The following is a 23,477-nucleotide window of genomic DNA, read 5'->3' as shown; positions in this document are numbered from 1 at the left end:
CCTCCATTGTTGAATGAAAATTTCAGCCACCAACCACATTTGTAAGGCTATAAATAGAGCCTTATGTTTCACTTGTAAATCAACACACAAAAAATACAATCCAGGAAGAGATTGTGAGAAGAAGAGAGTGTTTGGTGAGGTTTTTTGTAGAGAGAAGTTCTTGGTGTAAATTTTCTATTATTCTATTCTTCTGAAATAAAATTGTTTTTCCTTCTAAATATTCTCCATAGTAATCAGAGAATCTCAATAGATTTCTCATCCAGCGCGCTTGCCCAGTTTGCATGCAGTCAGTTAACTTTTCATCTAACATCACACATTGCTGCATCAGCATTTAAATCTCTTTAAACTTTTCATTTTACCTTAATTTTGTGTACTTATTTCTTCATATGTGTAATGTTTAATCCTAGATTGTTAAGACTTATTCAACTCTACGTTCCAAAGCTATGTACAGGTTTTATATATTAAAAAAACAGCTATTAGCTAATAAAACTAATAAATTGAAGCTAAAAACAAAATATTAGAGTAGGACGTATAATATAATATGATAATACCTCTACGTAAACGATATATTAAAATGAGTAATGAATTGATCCCCTAAACAACAAAGTACCAAGAAAACTCCATCCCTATCCACCAACTTTTTTCACCAAGATGTTATCGACAAGATCGCCGGGGACAAGGTCTCCGGCTGATTTATCAAGAATACGCAAGAAAAGCACTTCGGCCTTTATGTCGGGGGCAGTCAAGTGGAGAAATAAGAAACATAGCTCCAGTTTCAAATAGCCTATTGCCAGCTTTTGGTACAGTAATGGGTGAAGGCTCTCTCAAGTTTAAAAGATTTGTTATCTTTCCTTATGATCGTAGAATATGTGACTTGATTTCTCATATGGTCACATAGTCAATAATTATTATCTCATAAAAGTCATTTTCTTTGATGACTTATTGAGATAATAATAATTAGTTGCAAATGGTGTTAGTTACTTTCTAATGCTCATTTTAATTTGTGTTCATTAGGAATAAATGTTTTTTGCTCTTTTTTTTTTTAATCCTTTTCAGTCTTGATGTAACGTGCATGTAATTATACATATAGGTTTAGCAAATGTTATGTATGTTGTATTCATAACTAATGGATCCCCATGAAGAATCAAAGAGAGTGGTGAGTATATATATTAGAGGTTTCAAACATGTTTAACTAAGCTGTCGAAATCAATTTATTTTGAGACCTACATTTAAAGAGTAGCAATTTGTATTTGGCTAAATTATTTGAGAAGTGGTTTGCTAGTACTTTGTGTTTGGTTAAAACTTTTTAAAACGAAACATCAAATTATGAAAAAGAAAGTCACTACTAACTGATTTGATTTGATATATAAATATAACCCAATAAGATACTCGACCCGCTACTTTAATACGCCTGGAACAAGAGTTGGAAAATTCATCTACATAATAAACACATAATGATATGCACAAGAGTGTATTTCATAATATAAAGCTCAATAAGTCCAACCAAATGTTCCAAAAAGGACACTACATGTTTCTACTCAATCCACACTCCAAGCTTGTCATAAACGACAGTGAAGGAGGTCAACCTATCACCCTGACAAGTCCACGACAACATATATAATGCCCCAAAGTGTACTACGATAGCATATACAAAGCCCCTAACATATTACGGCAGCATAGGTATGCCCCTAACATATTACGGCACCTAGGTATGCCCCTAGTAACTATATCACAATAACGAAGAAAGATATCCAATGTCACACCACATATAACTTATAAAAATATTTGATATTCTTCACAAAATAGCATATCTACGACTGATCAAAGACCTCCAATTCTGCCAAGCACACGCTTGTCCCAACACATGAACCAGGAAGAGAAAATCATTTTTTAAAAGCAAGTTTGAAAAGCAAGCACTAAAGCTTAAAGTCTCACTTACCTAGTTAACGACAAGTTCCACAACCTTGCACGCGTAGAACACCAACCAAAACAGCCCACTTTCCTCAATCTATGCAAAATATTGATTAACGATATCAATAATACTAGTCTAAGCAAATCGAAATATCCCAAACCTTTTAAGCTTAGGGATAAACCTTAATATCTCGCACCTTAGCCCCTTAAGCCATGGATATAAGTGGTACCAACATACGCCAACCTCACTGACCAGTTATGGTACTTATAGCAATGGATAAAAATAAATAAATATTGGAAAAGAGGCTTCAGCTCCAGCAGGTCTTAGATATTTTTATTTTTCATCCTTAACTCTGCTAGTTTTCATGCTAGTGAAACTATCATTATTTTATATTTTGCGACCATTAGCATAATAATACAACCCTCTAATTACTAACCAATCATTAACTAATCATTATTTCCCCTCCCCCTTCAATCATAGCCTAATCATTGCCTCTCAAGTTTACAAGAATGTAAGAAAATATGGCAGTCACATGTATGGAACTACATTATTGCAGCCAGTAGTTGGAAATAACAACAGAGAATCTAGATGTAATGCCCTCTAAATAAAACAATTGGGAATATCCAGTGCATGATGAGATTTCAATGTGTTCTTTGCAAGCAGTATACATGTATACTGCAACAAGAAAAAAAAAGAACGAAACTTGATGGCAATTACCTGATGTTTATCACTCGAAACAGTGATACAAAGATTCAGTAAATTTCCTTCTATGAACTTCAGTTGCTGCCCTCTAGAAAGTTAAGAAAATAATAACCCTACTTTCTACTCCAAGGAAAAAGGCACGCAGCAACAATAATATGAGAATAGGGTTGACCCATACCTTTTAATTCTCTTTATTATTATTATTATTATTAAGAGTTGAAATAAACAATCAACCCTTCATTAAAAAAAGTTATTACACATCAACCACAAGTAAATGACATATGTTATGTGGCTAACTTAACTACCTAATAGACAAATAAGAACACACGCAAAACTTTGAACCAAAAAATGTCTAATAGAAACAGAATTTAGTTTAAGCGTCTAATAAAATATCCTGGCAATTTAAGAAATTGGCTATGTATTAAGCCTATATAAAATCATTCACCTTATTAGTGTATTATAAGTTAAAAAATTGAAAAGATATTGCTCCGATCAGGCTAGTTAAATGGAGGATTGAAAATGTAGGACACTACTTTCTTTGAGATGCAACATGAAAGAAAATAAAGATAGAAATTACAATTGGGATTCTTCAATTCTTTGCATGGCAATGAAAGGTTATACTTAATATTTCTTTTGAAAGGTATGTGACTCATCTAGGATTTCCAATGGATGTTGCATCAACCATACCATTTCAAACAATATACCAATTCTTTGATGGGAAAAAGCAAGAAGGAGACATTTTTGGCTTCCTCAACTTGCTCAGACTATGGCGACTGCGTCGCGTTAGTAAATTATTCTCAAGGTAATATTGACAATTATACTCAAGGTTGCATAAATTTCTCAATCTCAATATTGTTGTTAACCACTTCCTTTCTTCCAGACTAGAGAAGGACACTCAATTCAGCTACTTCTGGACAAGATTTTGTAAACTAGTTTGTGTAAGCACTTGTGTTTCTGAACTATCAATTATGTTAGCTTTATCATGTAGGCATAGAAGTTTTTTTCTTCAACTTATGGCTATAATTTTGTCAATAGGTGACCTTATTCGCGGTGCATTCCTCTAGTTGTTTCTATTACTGGCTAGCAACACATTATCATACTGCAGAAAATACCTGGATTGGATCAAGTGTTACTAATTTCCAAGAAAGAAGTGTCTCTCTAGGGTACACATATTCCATGTATTGGTCTTTTGTTACCCTCACCACAGTAGGTTATGGCGATCTTCGTGCACATAATACAGGGGAGAAGGTTTTCTCCATCTTCTACATGCTTTTCAACATTGGCCTCACTGCTTACTTAATTGGCAACATGACCAATCTTATTGTCCATAGTGTTGATAGAACCTTCGCGATGGTAATGACTCCTTATTTATGCATTCTGTAGTTCAAGTCTTAGTTAAGAAAACACGTTTAGAAATGATACAATATGATAGTTAAAATGCAGAGAGACGCCATGATTGGACTTTTTCCTTATTATATATACACCATCCTTGGACATTTTTGGACCAGTCCTCCCTCTCTCTCTAAAAAGCCCTAATATTTTCCCTCTCTTCTTCTTCAAATCCTTCTCCAACAAAGAGTGCCTTCAAGAGCTTCAAGAATTCAAGTCTTCCATTGGAGACCTAACATCAAGGTTTCTTCAAAGTCTTCACAAGGTATGTAAGGCTAACCTAAAATATGGATTGAGTTCTTCCATATGCCCATAGATGTGTTGGATAGGAGTTGTGAAAGAGTTGAACCTTCTAAGAAGGTTTTTCTTGAAAGTTTTCCTAAACTATAGAATGTTTTTAGATACTATTGGTTGGTTGATGTTTTCAATGACTTGAGTTGCTAAATAGTTATCTTTCATATTATTGATTACAAATGTATCTTTGTATATAGATTTATAGATGTTGACGATATTCTTGAGTTGAGTTTTGTTGAGAGTATGGATTCATGTTTCATTCACATGAACCCAAGATGATATTTTTTGGTCATAATTTGTCTCGAGTTGAGATGAATGGTTTTGTGTATATGTGTATTGATTGGAATGAAAAGAATGAATTGGATAGTTAAGAATGTCCTTTCACTTTTATAAATTGAACATAGGACCAAAATAAGGATTTTGGAGTAGATATTTGACAATGATGTGATGATAATGTTTGATGATGATATTTGACAATGATGTGATGATAATGTTTAATGATGATATTTGACAATGATGTGATGATAATGTTTGACGATGATGATGATGTGATGATGATGTTTGATGACGATGTGAATAATGGTATTTGACGATGATGTGAATGAAGAGGTTATGTCGATGAGGATGTTGTGTGATGAAGTGGATTGGAGTCTAATGTGATTTTGTGGTATGTGATGTGCATAAATTGAGTTGATTGGAGTCTTAGGAATATTTTAAAAATAAATGATCTTTTGAGGAGGAGCTTTAAATAAATTATTTGTGAACCCTTTTGCACAAACTATTTACATACTGTTTTGAGTCTAAAGAATTATTAGTTCATCTTGGATTTAGAAAGGAGTTTAAGTATGAGTTGAGTATGAGGAGCCTTTAAATGAGTTGAGTATTTTTATATTAAAATATCTATTTTTAGATTGAGTTGAGGAGTTGAAATTATATTTTAATGTACAAAATATTTTCTGCATTCATTGAGTTGAGATTGTACAAGTTTTAAAGAGAAGAGTTTGATGATTTGAGTTGAGTTTTGAAAAGAGTCCAATGAGACTTGCCATTATGACTCGATTGAGTTGAAATGAGGATAGAGTTGATGAGTTGGCAAGGTTCTAAATGAAACTAGCCGTAAGGGCTTGTTTGAGATGATTGGATGGAGTCTTATGAGCATGGAGTCATGGGAGGAGTATCGAGCACCAAAGCGGTTGAGAGTATAGTCCATACTTTAACCTCAGAAACTACGCCGCCAACGTAAGTAGCGTTGGAACCGTTAAAGTCGGATGTCTCCCATTTTATTATCCTAAAATGATAGGACTTGACTAATCGATGGTATCCATGATTAGGGAGGCGTTCATGCCCTGGCAAGGTATGGACGGACATGGCAACAACGTCTGATTGTTGTACTATCACTGGCTCATAGGTGATGGTTGTTGGATAAGAGAAACTCCCATTTAGGTCTTGATAGTACTCCGAGTCAGTTGAGTTAAGTGGCATGTGATTTGGTCCCGTCTAAACTATTTCTTGTTAGACTTAGGATACTTGAGTGAGTTGTTACACATCTATTGAGTTGAGTCCTTTGAGTTAATTGTTGAGTTGAGGGTATATGGTCTGATTGGGTTAGACGAGTTGTGATTGGATTGTACATGATTTGGATGGATATATGAGTTGATTGGATTAGAGGATATGTGATTGACTTCGAGTTAACAGTATATGATTGAATTGGATTGAATGATTTAATTGCACTGTATTGTACATGATTGGATTGGATTGTATGGTATATGATTGGTCTTTGTCAAAAAAATGCATTCTTACTTTAGACTTATGACGCCTTATTTGAGTCTCTCTTATCTTTCTGAGTTGAGATAATTGAATCAACGTTATTCTTCCTTGAGGTATGTTTCATTCTGCCATATTACATACTCGGACATTCCACGTACTGACATCCATTTGGACTTGCATTGTTTCATGATGCAGAGACAGGTTTAAAAGATCGTCAATAGAAGCACCATTAAGGATCTATACACACCCAGCGTATTGGTGAGTCCTTCCCCACTTTCGGAGGACACCGCTTATGTAATCTTGCATCGAGTTAGCCCTTTCTATTGTTATTTGCGGTAGCCATGAATATGTCATTGGCACCAATTAGATAGTAGTGATAGAGGCTTCATAGACTAGATAGTGAAGGGTCGATTGAGTATTTCTTTTCTTAAATTATTCTTGTCAAACTATTTTTAATGACAAATAGTAGAGTTGATCTGTTGACCCATGGCCTTTATTCTTCGAGTTGGATGTGTGATTTAAGTTGCCCGCTAAATTATTCTTTATTTTTAAACTTTCCGCTGATTGAATGAATGAACGGATGTGTGATCAGGCTATGTGGTTCGCTTGAGAGCCAGAAATGGTTTCTGAGTGCCGGTTATGTCTAGGGTACCCTCCCGGGGCGTGATAAGTTTTAGGTTGTTGCTTTGTTGTAATGTTGAGTGTAGTGTTCTAAATATTGTAAGATCAGTTCCTACACTATAAATAAATATTGATCATCTTTCCTTATATTCGTTTTGTATCAAGTTCATGGATAGAGTTAGCTTTGAAGTGGTTTCTAAAGTCTATGTCAACTAGAGATAATTGAGGTAATGGTCAATAGTTATTGCTTAGTTGGTGGCTAAAGTTAGCCATGGTGTTTTGTTGAAGTCTGCACTAACTAGAGGTAGTTTGTACAGTGGGCAATAGGGGTATTGCTTAGGCTCAAAGTCTTGTAATAGAGGTATTGCAAGCCAAGGAGTGGAGAGGGTTAGTGTCTAGTTACAATAAGTTGTAATAGACTACTTTGCTCTTGCATCTTAGTGGAATTGGTTGTGAAATCCTATGTGAAAATTTGTGGTTTTTCTCCCCTGAGTAAGGAGGTTTTCATGTAAACATTGTGTATCATTGTACCTTCTACACCTAACTTGAGCATTCTGTTAACTGATTGTGTCAAGGGACCTAGTCCCCTGACTCGTGTAGTGGACGCATATATTTCATCACAACTTAAACACCCAAAGCTTCAAGCCAACTTAAAGAATATTATGTTATTTGGTTATAATGATTTCTTTGAAGATAAGTTTTTGATTTTTGTTTTCATCTCACAATTTTGTTTATTTATTTTTCAAGTGAAATGTAAGTTCAAACACAACTTCAACTTTCAATTTTTTTTTTCAACTTCAAATTTAAATACTACTTTTTTCAAGTATCACTCAATTAAAGTTGTTAAAAGTCCAATTAAGGAAAGGAACAGCTAGACTAGAATTTGCGTGAAATGTGAGCAAATATTAACATAGAGTACTCTTTAAAATTCCATTGATTTTTAACTTTTATTTTTCATGTAAGTGCATCTCATATTGTTTTAGTCCAAGTTGAATGTCCATATGTTAGTTTCCCACATCGAAAGCCAAAGCAGAACTTTAACGCAAGTGTTTTGTCATAAAAGCCAGTGACTTACACTAGAACAAGCATACCTTTCTCGGCCTTTTGGCTAAGATCAAGTGTAGTATCTGTTCTTATCAGTTTAATATCTGATATGTGGACCATTGGTTCACACGATATTAACTCAATTTTTTAAGGGGAGGAGTCCATTAAGGTAGCTTGCTACCTGGGCTCTTGCGCGTTTCCCATGTGTTGCACTACTGCACGGGCCTGGCGCACCCCTCTAATTCAAGTACAATTTTTTAACTACTAAAGTTTGTAGATATTACATTTCCATGAGATAGAGATAGAATCATTTATGGCATACATCCGGTATGATCTAATTGAGGTGTGTCATCCAGTAATATGCAATTGGACTTCTCACTTCATTTTTAGCATTGTACAAAGAAATCCAACCAAATGCATTTCCTGGTTTTACATGTTTCTTGGACATGAAGGACACTCATAGTGTATACTTATATACTAGATATCTACACGTTAAACGAGTCCATGTAACATAGAGCTAATTAAATTGGGATATCGTGATGAATTGCAGAATGAATCGTTTCATTCCAATTTGTGGTAATGAGAAGCTAACCAACATTACTCATTCAAATAGGGCAATCTATCAGTGCACTACATTTTGAATGAGTTTGTAATCTTTGTTTTCTGTGTTTTATCAGAGCAATTTCTATGATGATTGCTTCAATATCTTGCAGGAGGGGTCAGTGAATAAGGGACAAAATCATGAAGGACCAAGCCAAGAAGGAACCAGTACGCTTATACTTCATCTACAACTGTTCCAATCAAGATTTAGTCTTTGACTCGTGAATTGCTTCTATTTTCCTTTTAGTTTTGCATGACTTAAGGAGGAGGTTGTGTAATGATTAGGGGTGCCAAAATCAAATCCAACCCGCCCAACTCAATCCATTTAAGTTTCAGTTGGTTATTGACCCGCCCATTCATTAGCTCAACCCATTTCAACTCATTAAAAATTGGCTTGATATGTAATCAGAATTGACTTATGAGAAATCTTGTTAAAAGTTTATAAAAAATTTTTCAATTTGATACGTTATATATAACCATAATAAAGAAAAATAATAATTTTATTAGGTACTAAAATAGTTTAAAAGAACAAATAAAATAATTAAGCTTAGTAAAAATTGGGTTAGGTTGGGTCTTGATCCGTTATATAATCCATTACCTAACCCATTTTGACCCAACCCGTTTTGACCCAAACTAATTTGGATTGGATTGGATTGGATTGAGTCGGGTCTTGACCTAATTGTTGTCTTAACCCATTATGACCCGCCCAATTGCCACCCCCAGTAATGATACTTGTGGTTAGGAAATACAAAAACATTTTACCATAAATTTTGTGCCTAATGCTGCAGGAATTCCCGGATTGTCAGTGTCACGCCCCGGGAGGGTACCCTAGACGTGGCCGGCACTCGAAAACCATTTCTGGCCTTCAAGCGAACCACTTGGTCCAATCACACTTTCATTCAGTTACACTCTATTAGCGGAAGACTTAAATCATAAGAATACTATTCATAATAAAGCCAAAGGCCAACCACATCTCCATTCAACAACTAGAAAAAATAAAACTAGTCATAACGAAACAATTCAACATCATCCACACTCTAGTCTATGAAGCCTCTATCAACAATATAAGAGGTGCCAATGACAAATTCATGGCTACCACAAATCAAAATAAAGGAAAACTAACTCAAAGATGAAAAGATAACTGCGGTATCCTCCGAAAACAAGGAAGACTCACCAACTAGCTGAAAGTGAATAGATCTTCAACGATGCGCCTGTTGATGATCTCTAGTACCTGTCTCTGCATCATGAAACGATGCAGGCCAAATGGCGTCAGTACGTAGAATGTACGAGTATGTAAAATGGCCGAATGAAACATACATCAAGGTGGGATCAAATCAACTCAGAATCTCAACTCAGAAGAAGGTACAACTCAATCAAGATGTTCTGAGTCTAAACAAAATATAATTTAGACAGGACCAATAACAGACAATCCAGCCCAATCCATCCCAATTCGACTCAGAGTACTATCAAGACCTATATGGGAGTTTCTCTTATCCGACAACCATCACTTATGAGCCAGTGATAGTACAACAAGCTGACGTTGTTGCCACGTCCGTTCATACCTTGCCAGGGTACGAACGAATCAACAAATCATAAATTCATAATCAATCAAGTCCTATTATATCAGGACAGTAATTTGGAAAACATCCGACTTTAACGGTCCAATTCCTTCCTACGTTTGGCGACGTAGTTATTGGATTCGAGTTATTACTTACTCTTACCCAATTCGGTGCTCGATACTTCTCCCAAGACTCAATGCTCATAAAACTCTATCCAATCAATTCAATCTAATCATATCGACCAGTCTCGTTTGGACCTCTGTTAATTCATCAATTCTATCTCAAATCAAGCCTCTTGACCAATCATATTATCCAATCAACCCCAATCTTATATATATATATATATATATTAAAGGCAATCTCAAGAATATTGCTTACTTTACTTTCTGTCATCACCTTTGACTAGAAAAAATGTCTTTCCATAGTGTTCTTTTGCCAAACATTATTATTTAATAAATATCCAAGTTGTCCCAAACCAAACCAAATACTTCCCGTAAAATTAGGAAATAAATGATTAAGTTAGTTTTTTCTATATTATTAGAATATATCAAAGTGGAAGTATCATATGAATATACTAATAGGAATATAACTTTTTCTTAAATATAATTTAATTTCATGATGCTAATGGAATTCCATTGAGGCATCAACTCACAGAAATTGGATTCATGCTAACTAAAAGGTTAATCAAATATTGTCCCCATCTTATTTCTAGCAAATTTGGATCTGTGAAGGTGTTAAACTAATGAAAGCATCCTAACCAACATTTTAGTATTCTTTCTATGTTCCATCATTTGGTAATTGAATTAAACTGTAACGTACCAACGGATTCCAAGTTACTGCAAGTTAATCATCTATTGCTAATATAACAAAATATGTTTAACAACTCATATCAATCAACTCTTAGACATAACAAAATATGTATAACAACTCATATCAATCAACTCTTAGACATAACAAAATATGTATAACAACTCATATCAATCAACTCTTAGACATAACAAAATATGTATAACAACTCATATCAATCAACTCATATCAAACATGAAACATTTATCAATTTCTCAACTTATCAATATCAACATAACAAAATCAAGTTAATAGATGTATGAACTCATTAGGACATAGATCTATCAAGAAAACTCAATTCTTATGAAAATTCAATCTCAAATAAGATGTAGGGCACATGGTGAATTTAATCCATGTTTTTAGTAGCCTTACATACCTTAGTGTAGATTTTGAAGAAACCTTGATGTTAGGTCTTCAAAGGGAAACTTGAATCCTTGAGTTTGAGAGGATTTTATTGGAGATAATTTGAGAGAGAAGGGGATAAAGATTTGGGTTGTTTGGAGAGGAAAAAGACTGAAATTATGATGCAAAATGCGTCCAGTTATGTATATAGATATTAGGTAATTTTACCAAAATATCCCTACAAAATCTGGAAAATCGGCCAAAATTCGCTGCAGGTCTTCTCTGTTCGATCAAGCATAACTTTTGACTCCGAACTCGGAAAAATACAATCTTAGTGGCGTTAGAAAGAAGACTCAAAGACCTTTAATTTGATAGGTTATGGGACACGCAGTTCGTTATATTTTAGGAGATATGGTCGTTTGAAGTTGACCCTTATACTAACTCATTCGGAAACTTAGCCGAAAGGAATTCTTTGGACTTGGCTTGATTTTTTTGGGATTCCTTATGACCCTAAATCACATATAATATTTTAAATACTTATGAATCAATCAAAGATCATATATACAAATTGAAGCCTTCGAGTTCGATCTTATACGTACATGAAGAATGGTTCGAATCTTAGTAGAAAAAAAATTGGGGTGTTACATTATCTCCCCCTTGGGATCATTCGTCCTTGAATGATGAATAAACCAAGGATGGATTCGAGGTACAAATCAAAATCAGAACTCAATCATTCAACCAATCAAATCCTCAAAATAATTTACTATTCAAACTCAAAAATGGACATACTAATTCAAATCAAGAATTTGGACATTATCTTCAACATTCTCATCGATAGGCACGAATAGATGCGGATATTTGGATTTCATATCTTCCTCAGCTTCCCATGTGGCTTCATCCATAAATTGATTTCTCCACAAGACTTTGACTGAGGCAATCTCCTTGGTCCTCAATTTGCGAACCTGACGATCAAGAATTTAGATCGGAATTTCTTCATATGACAAGCTATCCTTAACTCCAATACTATCAATGGGGACTACCAACGAAGGATCACCTAAGTACTTCTTCAACATTGATATGTGAAATACCGGATGAATGACGGCTAGCTCAGAAGGTAACTCCAACTCATAAGCGACACTCCCAATCCTCCTCACAATCTGGTAAGGGCCAATGTATCGAGGACTAAGCTTTCCTTTCCTTCCAAACCTCATGACGCCCTTCATGGGTGACACTTTCAAGTACACCCAATCATCTACCTCAAACTCTAAGTCTCTTCTTCTCACATCGGTGTAAGATTTTTGGTGTCTTTGGGCTGTCTTTAGCCTATCTCGAATAACCTTCACCTTCTCCATAGCTTGGTGAACAAAATCAGGCCCAATCAACTCAACTTCGCCAACTTCAAACCACCCAATTGGTGATCTACACCTCCTCCCATACAAAGCTTTGTAGGGAGCCATTTGAATACTTGCATGGTAACTATTATTGTATGCAAACTCTATGAGAGGTAAATGATCATCCCAATTTCCTTTGAAGTCAAGTACACATGCCCTTAACATGTCCTCTAATGTTTGGATGGTGCGCTCCGCTTGGCCATCTGTCTGGGGATGAAAGGCTGTACTAAGATTCACCTTTGAACCTAGTCCTTTCTGAAAAGATCTCCAAAATTGGGAAGTGAATTGAGCTCCTCTGTCTGAGATGATAGACAAGGGAACCCCATGCAATCTAACAATCTCCTAAATATACAATTTTGCATAATCTTCTGCGGTGTCAGTAGTCTTAACTGCCAAGAAGTGAGATGATTTAGTCATCCTATCCACAATTACCCAAATTGAATCATGTTGTTTTCGGGACCTCGGCAAACCTGTAATAACTACAAAGTGGTGGTTAGACCGGCTATGTTATATGGGGCAGAGTGTTGGCCAGTTAAGATCTCTCACATTCAAAAGATGAAAGTTGCCGAGATGAGAATGTTGAGATGGATGTGTGGTCATACCAGGAGCGACAGGATTAGAAATGAGGCTATTCAGGACAAGGTAGGAGTGGCCTCGGTGGAAGACAAGATGCGGGAAATGCGACTGAGATGGTTTGGGCATGTGAAGAGGAGAGACACAGATGACCCAGTGAGGAGGTGTGAGAGGTTGGCCATGGATGGTTACAGAAGAGGTAGGGGTAGGCCGAAGAAGTATTGGGGAGAGGTGATTAGACAGGACATGGCTCAGTTATAGCTTACCGAGGACATGACCTTAGATAGGAGGCGGTGGAGGACCCACATTAGGGTAGAAGGATAGTACATAGTCTCGTTATTCTTCCCTATTCATAGGCGCACTAGCACATTACAATTCCTTATACTCTCATTTCTGCTATTTCTGTTACTATTTATTGCTTTCAGTACTTTTGATTACTCTATTTTATCTGTGATGCCTTCGTTATTTATTTTCCTATAGCGCTTTGAATTTCTTAACCTTATCTGACCCCCTTTTATGCCTTTTTTGAGCCGAGGGTCTCTCGGAAACAGCCATCCTACCTTGGTAGGAGTAAGGTCTGCGTACACTCTACCCTCTCCAGACCCCACGTTGTGGGATTTCACTGGGTTGTTGTTGTTGTTGTTATCATCTCCCACTTCCATTCCGAAATCTCTATATTTTGAGCTAACCCACATGGACTTTGATGCTCAACTTTAACCTGTTGGCAATTCGGGTACTTGGAAACAAATTCAGTGATATTTTTCTTCATTCCACTCCACCAATAGACTTCCCTCAAGTCATGATACATCTTTGTAGAACCAGGATGAATAGAGTATCTGGAACTATGCGCTTCGGCCATAATCCTTTCTCGAACATCATCAACATTAGGGACACACAATCTATTTTGGTACCTCAACACACCATCTCCCCCTTTGGTAAAAACCATCACCTTTTGTTTGTGAACAACCTCTTTCAACTGAAGGAGGACGGGATCTTGGTATTGCTTCTCTTTCACCTCTGCCACAAGGGAGGATGCAGACCCATTCTGAACATTAAGTCCACCTTCATTATTTTCCTCAAGCTAAACTCCCAATCTAGCTAATCTATGCACCTCTTTAGCCAATTCTTTATTTCCCTCCTCTATATGGGCAATGTTACCCATAGACAACCTACTAAGAGCATCTGCAACAATGTTAGCTTTACCTGGGTGGTAGAGAATGCTCATGTCATAATCCTTGAGCAACTCTAGCCATCTTCTCTGCCTCAGGTTGAGTTCTTTCTGGCTGAAGACGTATTGCAAACTCTTATGATCGGTAAACACATCAACATGAAATCCATACAAGTAGTGGCGCCATATTTTAAGAGCAAATACCACAGCTGCCAGCTCAAGGTCATGAGTTGGGTAATTTCTCTCATGAATCTTAAGTTGTCTTGAAGCATAGGCTATCACCTTTCCCCTCTGCATTAACACACATCCCAAACCAACTCTAGACGCATCACAGTAGATTACAAAATCCTCTGTTCCATCGAGCAAGGTCAAAACAGGAGCAGTGGTCAGCTTGGTCTTCAGTTTCTGGAAACTCTCCTCGCAAGCATCAGACCATTGGAACTTAGCCTTCTTTTGGGTCAGCTTGGTCAATGGTGATGATATGGATGAGAATCCCTCTACAAACCTTCGATAATAGCCAGCCAAACCCAAGAAGCTTCTTATATCTGTTGGGGATGTGGGTCTGGGCCAATTTTTCACTGCCTCAATCTTTTGAGTATCAACCTGAATACCGTCTTTAGATATAATATGGCCTAGGAAAGCCACTGATGCAAGCCAAAATTCACATTTGGAGAACTTTGCATACAATACCTGGTCTTTTAGAACTTGCAAGATGACTCTAAGATGATAGGCGTGCTCCTCCTCATTCTTGGAGTAAACCAAAATATCATCAATGAAGACAATCACAAACTTATCAAGATACGGCTTAAATACTCGATTCATGAGATCCATAAAGGCAGCAGGGGCGTTAGTCAACCCAAATGACATAACCAAGAACTCAAAATGGCCGTAACAGGTACGAAAAGCTGTCTTTGGGACATCACACTTCCTCACCTTCAACTAATGGTAACCTGACCTTAGGTCTATCTTTGAGAAACAAGTGGCACCCTGAAGTTGGTCAAATAAATCATCTATTCTGGGAAGAGGGTATTTGTTCTTTATGGTGACCTTGTTTAGTTGCCTGTAATCAATACACATTCTAAGAGACCCATCTTTCTTTCGCACAAATATAACAGGAGCACCCCAAGGTGAGATACTCGGCCTAATGAATCCTTTGTCTAACAAATCCTTCAACTGTTCTTTCAACTCTTTCAACTCAGCAGGAGCCATTCTATATGGAGGGATAGAGATAGGTTGCGTATCAGGAAGGACATCAATCCCAAAGTCGATCTCCCTATCAGGAGGGACTCCGGGCAGATCTTCAGGAAAGACTTCAGGAAACTCGTTGACAATCGGAACTGACTCAAGGGATGGAGACTCAACACTGTCATCTTTCACTCGCACGATATGATAAATACACCCTTTTGAGATTAACTTTCTAGCCCTAAGGTAGGAAATGAATTTACCCTTAGGCATGATAGGATTACCCTTCCACTCTATGACAGCCTTATTCGGAAATTTGAACTTAACAATCTGAGTCTTACAATCAATAGAGGCATAACAGACATAAAGCCAGTCCATGCCAAGAATCACATCAAAATCAACCATGTCCAACTCAACTAAGTCAGCCAGGGTATCCCTGTGATAGATTGACACGATACAATCTCTATAGACTCTCTCAGCTAAGACAGAATCACCAATAGGAGTAGTTACACTGAAGGGTTCTAGAAGACACTCAAGAATTTTACCAAATTTACTAGCCATATAAGGAGACACAAAAGATAGTGTGGCACCCGGATCCATCAAAACATAACAGTCAAGAGTAAAGACTCGAATCATACCCGTTATAACATTTGGAGAATTCTCCTGATCTTGGCGACTACCCATGGCATACAGACGATTTGTACCTCCGCTCGTACCTGATGTAGTGCCCCTTTGATTACCTCTAACCGCTGGTGCAGTGGTAGAATACTAGGCTCTGTTGCCCCATGTCGGACACTCTCTCTGAAAATGGCCCACTTGGCCACATTTATAACAATCATCCTTTCCCTCTCTGCATTCTCCCAAATGGAGTTTACCGCACTTGCCGCATGGTGGTTTTCCCTTCGAACCTTGACCCACACTAGCCTGGGATTAAGATCCCTGGGATCTAAAATTCTGGTGACTCTGTCCCTGTCGATCATACCTGTTATGTGGCACAGGTGCACTTGCCGCAGATGGGGCATATTTGAAAGACCTCTTCTGAAAGAAGGACTTGTTGCCTTTGCTCTGCCTCTGTTCACTCTCATGTCCAGCTGATTTTGCCTTCTTTCTCAAATGCTCCTTCTTGTCTTTCCTCTTCTCATCCTCTACTTGCTGAGCATACACCATTAATCTGGAAATATCCATGTCAGAGATCAACAATGCTGCTTTGCACTCCTTCTTCACATGTCTTCCCAATCCGGAGACAAATTTTCTCATCTTTGACCTCATATCTGGGATCATCTCTGGAGCATATCTTGACAGCTGGATGAACCTTAGACTATACTTCTTAACTGTCATACCCTCTTGTTTCAAATTCACAAACTCTTCTACTTTCGCTTTCCTTAATTCTCTAGGAAATAAGTGATCAAGAAAGGCTCCCTCAAACTCATCCCAAATAGCAGGCTCAGCATCCTCACCTCTACTTTGTTCCCACTGGTTATACCAGATGTTTGCTATATCTTTGAGCTGATAAGACACCAACTCAACCCCTTCGATCTCCATAGCATGCATTGCTTTCAAGATCTTCCACATCTCATCAATAAAATTCTGGTGGTCTTCATCAACCTTGGAACCCGTGAATACCGGCGGATTCATTCTCAGAAAATCTCTAATCCTCGTAGCAGCAGATGGCTCTTGAGAACTAGAACTAGGAGTTGGCGAACTCTGGTTACCATTACGGGCAGCCACTAATTGAGTGAGCATAACAATCGCTCCTCGAAAATCTGGCTCCGAAGTTGGTGCAGGCAGAGTAGTAGGCACTTGAGGTGCCTCAGCATACCTTGCAGGTCGGCCTCTAGTCCTCAGTGGGCGCATTTCTGACTGTGGAATCTCTGTGTTATCAGCATTCCTCTGGCTAGCAGTACGTTTAGAAGGCATTATCTGCAACGCATAAACGTACGAATTAGAAAGAAAGTCTTATAGAGTTTAACTCTATCGCACGAGTTCAGAGTATGAAAAAAGTGAAATAATTCCTAATGTCTTATAGCCTCCTGATTATAAGTGTGGTGCACAACATACCCATAAGCAGGACTCTACTTGACACGGCTTCATAGAGTCCCTAGGACTCTTGAACTTTGTGCTCTGATACCAAGTTTGTCACGCCCCGGGAGGGTACCCTAGACATGACCAGCACTCGAAAACCATTTCTGGCCTTCAAGCGAACCACTTGGTCCAATCACACTTTCATTCAGTTACACTCTATTAGCGGAAGACTTAAATCATAAGAATACTATTCATAATAAAGCCAAAGGCCAACCACATCTCCATTCAACAACTAGAAAAAATAAAACTAGTCATAACGAAACAATTCAACATCATCCACACTCTAGTCTATGAAGCCTCTATCAACAATATAAGAGGTGCCAATGACAAATTCATGGCTACCACAAATCAAAATAAAGGAAAACTAACTCAAAGATGAAAAGATAACTGCGGTATCCTCCGAAAACAAGGAAGACTCACCAACTAGCTGAAAGTGAATAGATCTTCAACGATGCGCCTGTTGATGATCTCTAGTACCTGTCTCTGCATCATGAAACGATGCAGGCCAAATGGCGTCAGTACGTAGAATGTACGAGTATGTAAAATGGCCGAATGAAACATACATCAAGGTGGGATCAAATCAACTCAGAATCTCAACTCAGAAGAAGGTACAACTCAATCAAGATGTTCTGAGTCTAAACAAAATATAATTTAGACAGGACCAATACCATACAATCCAGCCCAATCCATCCCAATTCGACTCAAAGTACTATCAAGACCTATATGGGAGTTTCTCTTATCCGACAACCATCACTTATGAGCCAGTGATAGTACAACAAGCCGACGTTGTTGCCACGTCCGTTCATACCTTGCCAGGGTACGAACGAATCAACAAATCATAAATTCATAACCAATCAAGTCCTATTATATCAGGACAGTAATTTGGAAAACATCCGACTTTAACGGTCCATTTCCTTCCTACGTTTGGCGACGTAGTTATTGGATTCGAGTTATTACTTACTCTTACCCAATTCAGTGCTCGATACTTCTCCCAAGACTCAATGCTCATAAAACTCTATCCAATCAATTCAATCTAATCATATCGACCAGTCTCGTTTGGACCTCTGTTAATTCATCAATTCTATCTCAAATCAAGCCTCTTGACCAATCATATTATCCAATCAACCCCAATCTTATATATATATATATATATATATATATATATATATATATATATATATTTTAAAGGTAATCTCAAGAATATTGCTTACTTTACTTTCTGTCATCACCTTTGACTAGAAAAAATGTCTTTCCATAGTGTTCTTTTGCCAAACATTATTATTTAATAAATATCCAAGTTGTCCCAAACCAAACCAAATACTTCACGTAAAATTAGGAAATAAATGATAAAGTTAGTTTTTTCTATATTATTAGAATATATCAAAGTGGAAGTATCATATGAATATACTAATAGGAATATAACTTTTTCTTAAATATAATTTAATTTCATGATGCTAATGGAATTCCATTGAGGCATCAACTCACAGAAATTGGATTCATGCTAACTAAAAGGTTAATCAAATATTGTCCCCATCTTATTTCTAGCAAATTTGGATCTGTGAAGGTGTTAAACTAATGAAAGCATCCTAACCAACATTTTAGTATTCTTTCTATGTTCCATCATTTGGTAATTGAATTAAACTGTAACGTACCAACGGATTCCAAGTTACTGCAAGTTAATCATCTATTGCTAATATAACAAAATATGTTTAACAACTCATATCAATCAACTCTTAGACATAACAAAATATGTATAACAACTCATATCAATCAACTCTTAGACATAACAAAATATGTATAACAACTCATATCAATCAACTCTTAGACACAACAAAATATGTATAACAACTCATATCAATCAACTCATATCAAACATGAAACATTTATCAATTTCTCAACTTATCAATATCAACATAACAAAATCAAGTTAATAGATGTATGAACTCATTAGGACATAGATCTATCAAGAAAACCCAATTCTTATGAAAATTCAATCTCAAATAAGATGTAGGGCACATGGTGAATTTAATCCATGTTTTTAGTAGCCTTACATACCTTAGTGTAGATTTTGAAGAAACCTTGATGTTAGGTCTTCAAAGGGAAACTTGAATCCTTGAGTTTGAGAGGATTTTATTGGAGATACTTTGAGAGAGAAGGGGATAAAGATTTGGGTTGTTTGGAGAGGAAAAAGACTGAAATTATGATGCAAAATGCGTCCAGTTATGTATATAGATATTAGGTAATTTTACCAAAATATCCCTACAAAATCTGGAAAATCGGCCAAAATTCGCTGCAGGTCTTCTCTGTTCGATCAAGCATAAATTTTGACTCCAAACTCGGAAAAATACAATCTTGGTGGCGTTGGAAAGAAGACTCAAAGACCTTTAATTTGATAGGTTATGGGACACCCAGTTCGTTATATTTTAGGAGATATGGTTGTTTGAAGTTGACCCTTATACTAACTCATTCGGAAACTTAGCCGAAAGGAATTCTTTGGACTTGGCTTGATTTTTTTGGGATTCCTTATGACCCTAAATCACATATAATATTTTAAATACTTATGAATCAATCATAGATCACATATACAAATTGAAGCCTTCGAGTTCGATCTTATACGTACATGAAGAATGGTTCGAATCTTAGTAGAAAAAAATTGGGGTGTTACAGTCAGGCACACTCCCCACTAGGATTATATTACATGGACATCATCCACATGATAAACCAAATGAAGGAGGAATTGCAGGAAAACTAATACATCTACCAGAGTCAGTTGAAGGTCTCCTAACAATATCAGGCAAGTAATTATAAGATTGGCATAAACTGGTGAAGCATTGATATTTAGCTTATACTTTCTACAGATACAATTCAATTCATTCTCTAATATGATATCAGATCATTGATAGAATTTTTACTATTAGATTTGGTGAAATGCAGAAAAAAAGTTTGGCAAAAGAGGAAGCATAATTCTCATGGCAGATGGCTCCCAACAGGAGGATTTGGGTGCTTTGCGAGAAAATGATCACTTGTATATAGTTTGAGGGGAAAATCCTCAAAGACATGTATGGATAAGTTAAAAAAAAGAGAAAAGTATAGAAAACACCCCTCTACTTGACTAAATAAACTTAAATACACCACCGATCTTGCAACATGAGTGACATACACCCCTAAATTCTCGCCAAGTTTAGGAGTGTTTTCAACACTGTCTTGACTTTTTATTATGATCCCATGCTCCTACAAGAATTTGAGACCACTTGCTATGTCATGAGGCTCATCGGGGTGTATTTAAGTTTAGTTAGTCAAGTACAAGAGTGTTTTTAAGGCTGTCAATAGTTCAGGGACGAAACTAATCATTTGCGCCAAATTAAATGAGTGTTTTCAGTACTTCTCTCTAAAAAAAATCATCAAATGATTAAGAAATCAAGACGATAGGAAATATATTACTGAGACAGAGAATATGTCTGAGTTTATAAACCTTTATGTAGAAGTTGTGAAAGTATAAATATCTCCAATGATCCTATATATGATCAAGGCGGTTGAGGAGGACATGAAATATCCTACCTCTTTTAACCAGTTTCCTAGTGGTACACATGTTTCAGAATAGCCATTATGACTTACGATTATTAGCTTAAGCATGACGCCCTGATTATTTTGATCCCAACAAGATCTAGGGAGAAATGGGGTGGACATCAGAAGTTTATTTCTGTTCATGAAAGGAGAGTGTTCATGTCTTCCAATGCATATCAGAATCATATTTCTGTCGTAGAATTCAAACCTTTAGAAGTTGATAATGTTTTTCTCTTCTTTTTTTTTTCTGAATGATGATGCAGTTACTAAAAACGAAGAGACAAAATGAAAATTACCGGCATTCATCTTCAGCATGTTCTCTTTACAAAGACCACTTGCTTTGTAATATTTGCAAGTTCATCTTTTGTTGCAAAGAGGATTAAGTAAAATAAAAATATACTCTATTTAACAGATTAAGCTTTTTAGATGAGATGGTCACACAAGTTATCATATTTTGACACAATTTTACTAATATAAATATTGTATATAAGCTTTTAGATGAGATGGTCATCACACATGAGATGAAATCTCAAATTCTCAAAAATTCATGATTTCGGATTTCAAATCATGATTTCAACTTTTTAAAATATAAAATTTGACTCATAAGTTTATATTTTGTAACTAAAAAACAAAAGACTCCATAACTTTTATTTTTCATGTAAGTGCATCTCATATTGTTTTAGTCCAAGTTGAATGTCCATATGTTAGTTTCCCACATCGAAAGCCAAAGCAGAACTTTAACGCAAGTGTTTTGTCATAAAAGCCAGTGACTTACACTAGAACAAGCATACCTTTCTCGGCCTTTTGGCTAAGATCAAGTGTAGTATCTGTTCTTATCAGTTTAATATCTGATATGTGAACCATTGGTTCACACGATATTAACTCAATTTTTTAAGGGGAGGAGTCCATTAAGGTAGCTTGCTACCTGGGCTCTTGTGCGTTTCCCATGTGTTGCACTACTGCACGGGCCTGGCGCACCCCTCTAATTCAAGTACAATTTTTTAACTACTAAAGTTTGTAGATATTACATTTCCACCAAACAGAAATAGAGTCATTTATGGCATTACATCCCTTGTAGTAGTTGTACAATTAATAGGTCCAATCTAATTTTGGTGTGTCAGCCAGGAATATGCAACTGGACTCCTCACTTCATTTTTAGCAAAGTTGCAAGAAATCCAACCAAATGCATTTCCTGGTTTAACATATTTCTTGGACACAAATGTCACGCTTCTCTCCCACTTTCTTGAATACAAGCTTGTCTGGCTCCACTGTTACCGTAACGGATGAAGGAGAAATACACTGACCTTGCATCTCCAACATTGGTCACTTCTCTGGTGTAACGAACAATCCGCTTTGTGTTTATCCCAAACAAGACAGAGAATGAAGGGTAGTTGATTTGCCCAGCATCAGCAAACTTGTTTGCACAAGTGAAATTCAGTCTTTTTCAATGGATTGTATAATAAGTCGTCGAATTATTAGACAATGACACAGACAACACATCAACACCATCCATAATAGCACGGTCGAATGCAGCAAGAATATCTGACCCTGCACAAATTTCATTCCAGCACACTTTATAGCTCGCTATACGGGCCATCCCTCTAGCAGTCCCTTTGGCATAGCCAAAAAGACTAGCATTTGCCACAATTGATCCTGCATGCAATACGAGTTCAGCTGAATCCAATATTTTTTACACGAAACCTAGATATACATGTGAAAATTATTCCCTCCTCCCAATTTATGTAGCTCCCTTGTAATTTCTCTACCTGCGGCTGTGCTCGCAGTATGTGTGCCATGTCCTTCCTGATCCGGGGCGATTGAATCTCCTTGGAGCAGTGCGCTATAAGTTTCCTATTGCAATGCACTTTTGGGTCAAAATCAAGTGCCGATTGACATTTCCTTCTCCATCTAGACGGCACATTCGACATACCCAAATCACTAAAACTTTCCGATTCCGGCCAAATTCCACTATCAAGTACCCCAATTGTAACATCCTGAGCAGCAGTGTTGAATTCCGGTAAAGTACGTCCAGCCCCAAAATTGAGCTTATCGAGGCCGAGAAATTCAGGGGTGCGTGTTGTTTGTGGGGTGTAATTACTGTCTTCATACAGATTGATGGAGTAATTCAACTTAATGAGAATTCAAACTTGCGGCAAATCCAGGATAAGCGGTGGTGTAAGTGTAGAGAAGTGAATTTTCGGGGGAAGAAGTGAGACATTGGAGATGGGTTTTGTACCATTGATGGTGAGTAGAGAAAGATGGAGGTTTGAGATGATGTTTCATGTAAACAATGTAGGTTTTCTTGGTGGAAATGGGAATTGCAAATGTTGATGTGTGGAGAAAGAGTAGTATGTTAAAGGTGGATTATAAGATTAGTAGACCTTCCACAGAAAATTGAGTTATAGAGTCTCTAATTAAGAAAACGTCACTATTGACCAAGT

The 23,477-nt window shown here is 36.8% G+C and overlaps 1 protein-coding gene and 2 non-coding genes across 3 annotated transcripts; all 3 read left to right on the top strand.

Moving 5' to 3' along the window:
* Positions 1–2,888: 2,888 nt before the first annotated feature.
* Positions 2,889–3,997, top strand: LOC129890677 (potassium channel KAT3-like). Its single transcript, XM_055966177.1, has 4 exons — positions 2,889–2,897; positions 3,229–3,416; positions 3,495–3,552; positions 3,650–3,997. Exons 1-4 carry the CDS (start codon positions 2,889–2,891, stop codon positions 3,995–3,997), a joined length of 603 nt encoding a protein of 200 aa, XP_055822152.1.
* A 3,775-nt stretch (positions 3,998–7,772) lies between these two features.
* On the top strand, positions 7,773–7,968 carry LOC129890871 (U2 spliceosomal RNA). The gene has a single exon (XR_008767065.1). It is a non-coding gene; the product is annotated as a U2 spliceosomal RNA (small nuclear RNA).
* Positions 7,969–21,823: 13,855 nt separating this feature from the next.
* Positions 21,824–22,019, top strand: LOC129890867 (U2 spliceosomal RNA). The gene has a single exon (XR_008767061.1). It is a non-coding gene; the product is annotated as a U2 spliceosomal RNA (small nuclear RNA).
* Positions 22,020–23,477: the final 1,458 nt, after the last annotated feature.

The sequence above is a fragment of the Solanum dulcamara genome, chromosome 5, assembly GCF_947179165.1.
Source record: "Solanum dulcamara chromosome 5, daSolDulc1.2, whole genome shotgun sequence".
In the NCBI taxonomy this organism is placed as follows: domain Eukaryota; kingdom Viridiplantae; phylum Streptophyta; class Magnoliopsida; order Solanales; family Solanaceae; genus Solanum; species Solanum dulcamara.
This window is presented reverse-complemented; position numbering and strand designations above follow the sequence as displayed.